We start from the raw sequence: 12,333 nt of genomic DNA, 5'->3' as shown, positions 1-12,333 counted from the left end.
TTTAGGCTCTCAGCGTCATCCAATGGTCTTATACTTCCTCTATTTATAAGGCACATACGGGCGTCTTGTACGCCAGTCTAGCCACAGAGTGAGCATGTAAAGCAGCCAGAAAATACGCATCAATGCCAAGGCACCAAAATATGATTGCGGGTGAGTAAGACTCTTTCAAATCCCTGTTTTGTGGCCTGAATTATTGCCACTGAAGTAGTGCAACTTTTAGCTTCACGTTTATCATTTAACAGTTAGGGTTCAAAAATTAAAAATGGCGTGTTATAAATAAATATTCAGATATAAAAGATTGGGTTGACATCAAGATCTAAATTTTCAGTTTGAGGAACTTCAAGGCTCAGCAGCGACTGACAAGTGTTAAGGCTCACATTTGTAGTTCATATAAGGTGACGGTGATGATGATCTCAGGAAGAAAATAAATATCAGAAATAATAGGTAAAAACACGCAAATTACACTTTGTGTGATTTTTATAGTTTAGAAGTGTTTAACATTTCTAGTTTAATATAATAAAAAAAACCTCTACTGTGCCATTAATAAATTCACAGGAAACACTTAACACATCAGTTCATTTGTCCTCATGACTGTGTTGCTTTGCGCTTTTTTCAGATTTGCTTATTTGCTTATGCTGTATTTTCTTTAAAATTAAATAATCAATTCCTGTTTCACTTGTTATTTTCCAGTAAATTTCTAATAATTCGGGAAATGTGCATTTGTTTGAACTGAAGTTTTCATTTTCTGTATCTCCAGCTGTTCTGCTGCTGTGTGCTGTTGGGGCACTGTCTGATGATGGGAAGACCCCACCATGTGTGCCCAGTTATGAAGTAAGAGCTGCTTTAACTGGAAAATAATGGGGGAAAACGGCACAATTTAGTAGGTGCTGCACAATTGCTGAACTGACACATAGTAACTGTAAATAATATATGCACAAACCATTAGAATTCCAATATGAAGTAATTGAACTAACTAACTAACTAACTAACTAACTAACTAACTAACTAACTTTTTTGTATAAACAAAAGAAAATATTCTTCAAACTTTGTGTAGCTGTATCTTATTTTCACTAATGACAGTGTCAGTGTTTTATGAGTATGCAAAAACAAAAAAATGCAGAGCAACAAGATGATCTAAAACGTCACAGGGGAAATGGTACTCCTGTTTCATTTCTTGAAATCTGTCACTTTGTCTCATTTCAGTAAAAACTCTGAGTCCAAATTTTATTCCATTATAAAAGTAAATGTACATTTTTTTAACCAGTTCATAGTTTAATATTTTCACACATGTAGTTGTGTGAAAAATAAAGTATACCCGCTTTCGTTTCCAAGGTTTTACATGACAGGACAAATTAAAATAATCATTTGACCCTTAGCAGTGACATTATTTGTTTAACAAATACTGAGTCAAATTCAGAAGCTGTGTTTAAAAAATATAATTAGACCCCCAAGATTTAACAGCAATAGCTTTAATAATAGTTTTCTGTGTGAGGTCATCAGTCATTTTTATAGCCCAAATTATCACCCCTACACCACCATGCTTCACAGTTGGTATGAGGTGTTGGTGCTGATATGGTGTGTTTAGTTTTTCATCATATGTGGTGCTGTGCATGACGACCAAACGTCTCCACTTTGGTCTCAACTGCCCAGTGGACATTGTTCCAGAAGTCTTGGTTCAGATGTTCAGATTTGTGCAACTTTGCAAAGCTAAGCTGTGCTGCCATGTTCTTTTTAGAGAGACGAGGGTTTCTTCAGTCTTTTTCTAATTGTACCGTCGTGAACTTTAATAATTAAAATGTTAACTGAAGCCAATAGAGACTGACATGTAGCTCACAAGCTTCTTGCTGATTCTGAGGTTTGCACTGTCTGAATTTGGGGTGAATTTGCTGGGACGTCACTCCTGGCAAGATTGGCAACTGTGTTGACTGTTTTCCACTTGTAAATAGTCTTTCTCGCTGTAGAGTGATGGATTTCAAATGGCCGAGTAACCCTTCCCAGATTGATTGGGAGCAACAATTCCTTCTCTGAGATGATTGTTGATGTTGTTACACTTTCACGCCCCAATTCTCCAGACCAGAAAACCACTGAAACATTTGTTTTATTACAGGTGCTCATGATTACTAAAGATCAGCACTTGGCTGCTACTTACCCTCTTAAATCCTGTGGAAGTAATAAATAGTTACTTTGGTTTTTATACAATTCTTCTCCATTTTTGCTTTATTTTTCTTAAATAACTATATAGTCTAATAATTTATGTGTTTTTATTTTGTCTTAATATGTAAACATAAATAATGTTCATGCTTGGTTTGGTGATTAACAATCTCTCAGCTTTTATTACAACTTCAGACAATTAATTGCTAAATCAACCTTTTTATGTGTTTTTGTAAAGCATTTTTTTAACATCTTGCCATCAGTGATTATTTTATTGCTGCTTAATAAAGGAGGATTAAATGGTGGGTCTTGTTTTTCAGGCAGCATGTTTGACACCAGCTGATTATCAGAATCCATCTGGTCCCATCACCAAAGTTTTGGCTGTGGGTATGAAACTCATCATCTCCCTGGAGTTCCTCGCTGGATCTCCTGTTTGCCACTGGATCAGAGGAGAAGACCGAGTAATGACAGCGTAAGTGACTGTCTGTGTTTCTGTTTGTGTGCTTTATCTTTTTATGTAATTAAACTGAGATGTTTCTTTTAACCTCAGCAGAAATGGGAGTCAGTCCATGGTCACATCACCGCTTTCTGAGACAGATTCAGGGGAGTACACTCTGACCTGTAAATCCAACAATGTCACCATGTTCTCCACGACTGTGATTCTTCATGTAATGAGTGAGTAACAGCTTCTCACCTTATTTCTTCTACAATACTCACACAATCTCTGTTTGATCATAAATTAGTGATAATAAAAAATGAAGTTAACTGTTTTCTTTGTTGTTTAGAATGTCCAACAAAACCACAGCTGATGCTCGATGGTGTTGACGTGTCAGATACTTCCCCGCTTTTTAAGTGCATCTCTGAGGGTTTCCCCAAACCCACAATCAAATGGTCTGGGTAAGATGTTGTCCTTTACATTTGTATGTAAACTTTAGAATAGCAGCACTTCTTAATGTCTGATTTTAGACTGAATCATTTGGAGAGATGCTTTATTTTGGTGGGTGGTTGGGATAAATGGGTATTAGACAAGCTTTGATAATAATGTTTGTCAAAGACACAGCGCTCTGAAAATATAATTTTACAGCACTAACATTTTTCTCTCTGTTTGACCAGTAACAAGGATGGACAACAGAGTTTAAAGGGAAGCGACAGAAAGACAGAGCGCACAATATCAAGCACTGAATATTATAATAGAGGAATGATGTGCTGTGCAACCAATGCTGAAGGACAAGAGTGCTCCCAACTGTATGACTACGGTAACTGGATTTAAATTAATTCATAACAAATTTAATACATCCATAATGAATTTATCCATAAATTATTACAGGAGTTAATTTCAGTAAAATTTGGTTCAAATACTTGAAAAAACAATGTTTACTCAGACATTAACTAACTGATCTCAGAGAAGCAAATGACAAATTCTGCCTGAAAAATATATTTTTGACTTGAGGCCCTGATGTGTGTTTCAGACTTACAGAGCAGCGTAATGAACAAAGATGAGGTTTCTACTGTCACCCTGAGCAAAGGTCAGTCTCTGCTGCTTCGCTGCAGAGTAAAGGGATACAGTCTGAGATCACCTGTGTGGGAGAAAGGAGGAAAACACCTCAATGCCAGGACACTGTCACGTAAACCAGAGAAGGAGGAGGAGGTACAGTAATGTCCTGTAATCAGGGAGAGTTTCCTTAAACTTTCTTGTTATGTTTGTCTGAAAACTGACCGACCTTTTTAATATTCCTCAGTCTGAGACAAAAAGTACTTCACTGATAATCATCCTGCAAATGATCATTATTATGGGGTTTTTCTTCCAGATGTGCATTAAAAATGACTCACATTTCGGTGTTCAGATGGCCTACCTGTCCATCAGATCAGTGAGAGAGGAGCACAGCGGCACATACACCTGCACGAGTGCAAATAAAAACTCAAAGTCTGTTCATGTTAATGTCTCAGGTCAGTAGACTTCATTTCATGTCATTATTATTTGAAACTGTTCCCACTGAATAAATCTGGTTTATTCTTGTGTTTCCTCAGATGAAGGTTTCCTCTCTGCACAGCTGGATGAGACCAAGATCATATCAGCTCAGGAGGCATCCAGCACCTGCTTGCAGGCCACTGTTTCCTACCATCCTGTTTTCCAGCACTGTTCCTGGGAGACTCCTGACAAAAACAGGACTAAATGTGTCAGGGAGACATGGGTAACACAGCACAGGTACTTCAATGACGCAAACTGTCATCATGTAGAAGTGTAAAATTATCCATTCATTCACGTTTTTCATGATCAGTGTAATCATGTGATATGAGGACTGTAATGAACTGTTTCTCAGGACTGTGAAGCTTTGTGATCCACTCATATCAGGAGATTATAAGTTACACCTGGAGGCTGGAGGACAAAAGGAAACAAAGATCATATCAGTGTGTGTTGTAGGTGGGTTAATGTAACCTTTGTTACAGTTGTATTATTACTTAAATTTAATTATAATTTATATTTAAAATGTGAGAATGTTTGAGATCATCTGATTTTTGTTCCAGATGAACCAAAGTTCAACTTCTTGTTTAATAAGGATGATGGTACCCTCAACCTTGAGACTGTCAGTCCTGTGCCAGCAAACTATACCTGGATGTTTTGCTCTAAGTCCAATGACAGGTATGATTACCTGCACAGCCGTTCAGCTCAGAGCATTTTAGCTCTGATTATTTAAACTCCTTTTACTTTGTTTCACAGCTGCAGTGAAATTGACTCATCCTGGGATGAGGTCCCAAATGCATTTCAAATAGATTCTGATGTTTCCTGCTATAAGCCGATCAAGAGCTTAGTGAGCAAAGACGTGTTAAAAGGAGACCAATTCAGGTTTTGTCTGACAAACCCAGTTGGCTCCTGGTGCAAAACCCATTACATGATCATCCCACCTACACCTCAGCCCTCTATTGGTAATAACAAGTCTCGTGAATATATTTACTGAAAATATTTGATGAAAAAAAAAATCTAAAAGTTGTTCACATTGTTTTGTTTTGTTTTTTAGGTAAGCCACCTGAGAAGAACTCCTTCCTGCTGACAGTATGTGTGGTTCTGGCTCTGGCTTTGACACTCGCCATCATGGTGCTCACGTATTTTGTCAAAAAGAAGGTAAATATAAATAAGGTGTATCAGCATACATATAAATGCAAACACACACAAAGACGTGACACCAAACCTTTTGTGTTTCCAGCAGAAACCTCAATATCAGCCTCAGCTTCAGATGATCCAGATGACTGGACCCAGTGATAATGATTACATCTACATCAACTTCAAGGACTTTGAGTATGACAGGAAATGGGAGTTTCCCAGGGAGAACCTTGAACTGGGTATGAAGTACACCAAGTTACAGGGTTAAATATATGCATCAACACATAAAGGCAATGTAAAGTTTTACACTCAGTCAGTAAGAAGAAGTTTAAAAGAACATTTAAATATATGTAAAATTATTGATTTAGCTGCTAGCAGACCTCCGAAACCAAAGAACAAGAAGCCCTTCAAATGGTAGCAAGACGTATTGAGGGCTTGCAAAAGACTGAAGCAGAAAAAGAGGAAAAAAGTTCTTCTACATAAATGTGTTATCTGTGAAATATTCAGACTTTCCTCTTTTCATTTTTTTATGAAGAGTTTTACCTTTCTGGGCCTCAAAGTGTTGTCTGAACTCAGCAATACACCACGTTTAAAGAGGAAATGTCTCTTTGCCGGAACTTCTAACCAGATAGATATGTGAAACATATGAAGGGGCCCCAACAGGACACCTCTAAGAGGCCACAACTCTTTGGTTTAATTTTGCAGGACAATCATTTGTCTTTAGTTTTGTTTTGTTTTTTTAATGGCATAAGCTCAATCTAAAAACTAACTTAATGTGAACACTTTTTCCCTCATATTTCATGACAACGTGTTGATAAACGTAGTCAATTTAATATACAAAACAGACTTTTGAGTGTTTTTCTGTCCTCCTCAGGTAAAGAACTGGGCTCTGGAGCTTTTGGCATGGTGGTCCAGGCTACAGCTTATGGCATCAAAAAGCCAGGAGTCTCGCAGAAGGTGGCCGTTAAGATGCTGAAAGGTTGGTATTTGTTTCATGAGAAATGCAGAGCGTTAAAAGGGTTTTACCTAAAAGTGCTAATCTTGTACTTGACTCTGCAGAAAAACACCAGTCTATGGAGAAGGAGGCTTTGATGTCAGAGCTCAAGATGCTAACTCACATCGGACACCATGCCAACATTGTCAACCTGCTCGGTGCATGCACAGACTCTGGTGCGTTTAACGCAGCAGATCACACACATGCACAATAGTCATCAAACTTGGGCACTTTCAGATGAGACCTACTGCCCTGGTTTCTGATTATTTGATGCTGTATATTAATGTCAAACAGAAGTTTTAAAATAACCTAATTTCCCCTCATCTAGGACCAGTATACCTGATTTTCCAGTACTGCTGCCATGGAGACCTGCTGAATTACTTAAAAAACAACTGTGAACGTTACCACAAGTCTGTCACCGACGCTTTTGACAAAGACCGTTTCAGAAGCCTCTACCACAACCTGCAGCTCAGGAAATGCCCCAGGTGAGACATGTTTCTGTATCAGTGCTGCCTTTTGTTTATTTGTTAAATTATTCTCTGCGAAGTTTGTTTGGCATTACAGTTGTGTTACATTTGTCTTTTCTCAGTGCGCTGGAAGCACCAGTAGATAATTACGTGCCTATGTACACCACTAACACAAGGGGGCAGGAGGACATCGCGCTCCTTACCATCAACTCTGACGACGTGGACAGCTGTGAAGGTGAGAAATGTGATATAAAGCCAGCAGAGCATACACGTTATCATGGTGAAAAAAAACACGTTTAAAAAAAGGTGTATGTGTGAACAGAGGTTGACACACTACTGTGAAATTCAGAACACAATTTATCTGCAGACCCAGAGAGCTTTGAAACCTCAGACGAGCAGACGGAAGACCTGGAAGCCCTGACCTTTGATGACCTGCTGAGCTTTGCCTTCCAAGTAGCAAGAGGCATGGAGTTCCTCTCCTCCAAGAATGTAGGCGGCAAACACCAGACAAACATCTGTCACCCAGCCTCTCTGCAGAAACACATTTAGTCTTTTTTGTTCCTCTGTGTTGATGATTAATTTAGACCTATATTGGCAGACCAAACCTGAAACACCTGTGTTAGTTTCTTAGTTCTTTGCATTTTGTCATAATATATCTATATTTAGGAGATTTGGAATTTTATAAACCGCACAGTTCAAGGGGAAATTATTTAAATATAACTAAAATTGCATATCCAAATAAATACACAAAACATATGCTGATGACTGCTCCTTTTGTCTGCAGTGTATCCATCGGGACCTGGCAGCTCGAAATGTCTTAGTGACAAACGGCAGGCAGGTGAAAATCGGTGACTTTGGACTCGCCCGGGACATCGACAATGACTCCAACTACGTCGTGAGAGGAAACGTATGTTGGATGATCCTTTGGTCATTTTATATTATTCACTGACTCTTATGTTAATCCCTGTGGGTGGGTGACTGAGCCCTGCTGTCTCACAGGTGCGTTTGCCAGTAAAGTGGATGGCTCCTGAGAGCATCTTTCAGGGAATGTACACCATGAAGAGCGATGTCTGGGCTTACGGCATTCTGCTCTGGGAGATCTTCTCACTCGGTAACTTTCACAAACATTAACTCATTGTGAGCAGCACATTCAAAAGATAAACAATCAGTTCTAACGTCTCAATGATGTTTGTCGCAGGTGTCACTCCATATCCGGGCATAAAGGTGGATCATATGTTCTATTCAATGATTGAGAGAGGATTTAAGATGGAGTGTCCATACTATGCCAACGAAACTGTGTAAGTCTCATCTTAAATGTTTCATAAATGTACTAGGTTGTTTTAAGAAAACTATTATTTTAGGATTCAAATAAAGACAGAATCACATTAATACATCAGTAAAAGTCAAAAATAATACTCCATTTCTGTTCTGTTTTGAAACTTTAGCTATTCTGGACTTTTAAATATAATTTTTGCTTTTATTAAGTCAGTAGTGTTGTGAATGTTCTTCTGCAGGTACGGGATGATGCATAAGTGTTGGGCCCTGGCTCCTGCTAACCGCCCCTCTTTCTCCAAGTTGGTGTCCTTTCTGTGTGACCTGCTCCTAGACCAAGAGGAGAACGTAGGCCTTAAAGAAAATCTCAATATTTGTGTTAAATTATACTCCAACATATATGTGAATGTAGCAGCGTAATCACTATCAACATTCACTTTTTGCAGCTCTACCAAAACACAATCAATCAGACTTGCAGCGACTACCAGAATGCGTCGACCATCGTTGACATGTCTGCCTTGACCAAAGCAAGTGAAGAAAAGAAAACCCAGGCCACCAATGACTACTGTCAAACCTGCGCCACTGAAGAAAAGAGAGCAGAAACATGTGACGGAGACACTGTGGCAGCTGAGAAGGAGCTTCTGAAACCATCCGATGCAGAGTGATCGCCTTTATACCTTTATTTTTATCCGTATATCCAACAGCTTGCATAACAATACTGATAAAATGGTACTAACCTAAGATTTTAGAGTAGAATGTACTTGCTTTATATTATATTCAAGGATAGCAAGCAGTTTTGTTTTTAAAGTTTTAAAGTTTTTTTTAATTTTGTGCAGTTTTTATTGTGCAGCTACAAAATACAATTAATTATGAAACTAAAATATTCAGAGGAATGTACTTTAGAGATGTAGCTATGGAAAAAAGATTTCTCCATTATGTTTATATGAAGACTCAGGAATTTATTACATGTTGCATATATTTTGTTATACATGGCAATGTAACGTCTATGTTTTTTTGAATGCATTTATACACCAGCAGAGAATGCAAGCATTATATTTTTTGTACACATTTATTTTTTTCATAATAAACTTTCTTTATATATTTTACTGGAACTTTTACACTATATTACATTTTATCTACAACATTTTATCTTCCAGCATTACACCTGCAATAAAATGTACTTTAAATAAAGAAACTAATTTGGCCATGCCTGGTGTTTCCTCGGCTGTTTTATTCGAGTCTTGTCAAAGAAATAACAATCAGAATTTTTTTCATAAGAATTTCACAGGAAAATACTTTTTATATATACAAATTGTATTTTTCTCTTTAATGGTTTTGTGTTATACTAGAGTACAACACATTCAGAGTGAAAACAAACTGTGCCTGACTTTACAAATTAAGATTTGTTGGAAAAACCACTGATCAGGTACTAAAATCTGATGTTCCTAAGCTGTGGTCTGTGTCCCCCAGGACTGTGAGGCCAAGCGCAGCTCCAGTGTCATCATTAAATATGTGATGAGCATGATCATCAGCCTTCTGACAGAATAGTGTTTTTCTTAACAACCTTGCCCTGATTGTAAACAAGACTGAGGAGCTGACTGTGGGTTTCAGGGTGAATAGGGAAGAGCATGCCCGTTTTTACATCAACTGAGCTCCAGTGGAGCAGGTCAGCGAGTTTAAGAGCCCCAGCTTTCTGAGGTCCTTGCATAGCAGCTCCATTCAAAGTATCCTGCTGTATCATCAGGTTTGGAAGCTGCGCTGTAGAGGAATGCAACGCTCATCAGAGAGTTTACTTATTTATTTATTTATTTGCTCTTTTGCCAGACATATGCACTTTTATTTTCGAATTTTACACGTATCTAAAACATGGTATCTTATTTTGTGGAGCTCTGTAACAAAAGTTTTTTCAGACACTTTTTACTTTTTAAAATCTGTAATGTTACAATAAAGCTGAATGTGAATCCTCAAGCACAGCAGCTATAGACAGGAGTCCACTGCTCAAAGCACCACTACGTGGAAGACACAAACATGGAGGTTTGTGTTGCCACAGCGCCACCTTGGGGAATTTCAGGAAATCCAAAAGTTAACCAGGAGATGTAATTCCAAAAATATATACCACCTTATTCACTTTAAAGATGACAAGTCAGGATGAATTTCAGTTAAAGTTTAAAATATTTGTAAGTGTTTCATATAATGCTAAAGGTCGAAGCTGCTGCCTGTGATGACAGGGGATAAAGGCGAAGCGAGCAGATCCTGACAGACTCATCACAAAGGGAAGGATATGCTGGCTCAGCCCATCGCTCCTACGCAGCAAAACAAAGGAATAAATCAATCATAAAATCACAGTAGAACAAATGAATAATGACTCCTAGTCAAGATGATCTTGGCCTAACAGACACTATAAAATTCAATAGAATTTGCAAAAGGATCAGATTCTTCTGATTACAAACAAAGAAAACACATACAGGAACATCAGTCACACACATGGAAAACATCTGGGTTCACAAAAGAGAAGAAAAAAAAAAGAAAATAATTTTTAATAATTATATTATATTTTTTAAATTATTATATTATATTATATTATATTATATTATATTATATTATATTATATTATAAGCATATAAATCTCAGTGTATTTTACTGTATGTAGTAACCATTTGTGCATCGTATAATATTTTTGGCTTTTTAAACACTATTTTTCTTATTTATTGTGCTGTTGTAACCAGTGAGTTTCCACAGTGTGGGATTGAATGAAATGTCTTTTTATTGAATGTTCTAACTTTAAATGTGTGGGTATCCCAAGTGTGCAAGCAGGTCTGAAGAGAAGCTCTTAGTGAAACCATCAACTCAGTATCAACAAACCATAAACCCATCACTCAAAATGAGCCTTGCCCCACATTAAAAGGCAGACCATAAAAGTGACTCTAGCATGAAGAGCGACTCATTCATTCAGTTTATTTTTAAATAAATAATTATGTTACCTCAGAAAGATCCTCCTGATTGAGGATTCCTATGGAAAGTGAAACAGTGTAGTTTCCATTTACGACAGAGAGGCACACTGGGATAATTTCCCATCTTTTGCAGATCATTTAATCATTTAATTTGGAAATGGCACAGTCAGTGTTACTCAGATGTGTACAATATGACCTTGAGTATGTTTTGTTTTGCTTTGTGGCCAGCTAGTTCTATCAGGATCTTTTAAGCTGATTAACTAGATTACATTTTTTTTCTTTCAGACTCTGTCTTGTAATCAAACATTTATTTCTAAGATTAAGCTGTAAGTAATTACTTGTATTTTCCTTTGTGGTGTTCACTGTGAGTGTGTGAAGATGGAAATAAAGATGTAAAAGAATTCTGCATGAAAGTTCACCTTTTCAGTGCTGCATCTTCAACTGGATGTGCTAACTACGTCTTAAATCATCTTGCTAAGGAGAGTGAGAGTGTGTCCTCCAGGCTCACAATTCATTATGAGAGACTTCTATGTTGATGACGCTGTCACAAGCATAGCAGATGTGGATGAAGCTGTTCAGCTTGCAAAAGAAGCCCAAAAGTTCTGTGCTATGGGTTTACTGTGACTAAGCAAAGTTGTGCATAGTCGTAGTGCTTGAGCGTAAAACCATCTGAGCGTGCAACTGAACCAAAGGCTCTTGATCTCATCTTTAATGATCCATCACTGTGAAGAGCCTTAAGAACCCACTTGGACATTGAATCAGACAGTTTCAGTTTCTATACCTTTCTGAAGGATCAACCAGAAACCCGACGTGGCATACTCTCCACAGCTGCCTCTCTTCATGAATCATTAGGGCTTGTTGCTCCTTTCCTGCTAACTGGGAAGAGGGTGTTTCAAGAAATTGTAGGCATTTCACAGGCTGGGATGTCCCACTCATCAGTTAACCTCAACCAGTCTGAAGATGCTGGAAGAGTGATCTGGCATTTGGAGAAAATCACATGCCTCACTGCTATGTATCAACTGACTTTGGAAAGATCAAATGGTTATGGCCAGTGTTAATATTTGAGACACGTGAATGAAAATGGATCTCTTAATTGTGATCTGGTCGTGTCAAAGTCCACTGGAGCTACATTCAAGGCTGTGACAATCCCCAGGTTAGAGCTGACTGCTGCTGTTGTGTCCATCACAGCAAGCACTGCTCTAAAGGAAGAACGTGGAATTTCAGGGATTGATTAATATTTCTGTACAGACTCCAAGGTTGTACTAGGGTACAGCAACAACAAACCATGTCGTTTTCACATATTTGTATTGAATAGGATTCAGAAAACTCATCTCAGTACAACTACTCAGCAAAGGTGATATGTCTCCACTAACAAGAATCCTGCAGACCTTGCTTCCG

General features: G+C 37.9%; 1 protein-coding gene across 2 annotated transcripts; it reads left to right on the top strand.

The window, feature by feature from the left end:
• Positions 1 to 90: 90 nt before the first annotated feature.
• On the top strand, positions 91 to 8,680 carry LOC146625661 (receptor-type tyrosine-protein kinase FLT3-like). Of its 2 annotated transcripts, none has more exons than XM_085362370.1 (24): positions 91 to 150; positions 758 to 831; positions 2,472 to 2,623; positions 2,705 to 2,826; positions 2,937 to 3,048; positions 3,265 to 3,407; positions 3,621 to 3,799; positions 3,960 to 4,098; positions 4,180 to 4,357; positions 4,473 to 4,573; positions 4,678 to 4,792; positions 4,871 to 5,076; positions 5,169 to 5,272; positions 5,355 to 5,490; positions 6,126 to 6,230; positions 6,311 to 6,421; positions 6,574 to 6,730; positions 6,835 to 6,947; positions 7,080 to 7,201; positions 7,497 to 7,619; positions 7,712 to 7,823; positions 7,911 to 8,010; positions 8,227 to 8,332; positions 8,431 to 8,680. In XM_085362370.1, exons 1-24 carry the CDS (start codon positions 123 to 125, stop codon positions 8,647 to 8,649), a joined length of 3,057 nt encoding a protein of 1,018 aa, XP_085218496.1. In that variant the 5' UTR covers positions 91 to 122; the 3' UTR covers positions 8,650 to 8,680. The 2 variants fall into 2 exon arrangements, with proteins under 2 accessions (XP_085218496.1, XP_085218495.1); XM_085362369.1 differs by having other exon boundaries at positions 2,702 to 2,826; positions 7,062 to 7,201.
• Positions 8,681 to 12,333: the final 3,653 nt, after the last annotated feature.

Source organism: Diplotaxodon limnothrissa, linkage group LG9 (genome assembly GCF_057381915.1).
Source record: "Diplotaxodon limnothrissa isolate DT_005_m linkage group LG9, D_limnothrissa_male_GT1.1, whole genome shotgun sequence".
NCBI classification, from domain to species: Eukaryota; Metazoa; Chordata; class Actinopteri; order Cichliformes; family Cichlidae; genus Diplotaxodon; species Diplotaxodon limnothrissa.
The sequence above is the reverse complement of the archived record's forward strand: the minus strand, read 5'-3'. Positions and strand labels throughout refer to the sequence as shown.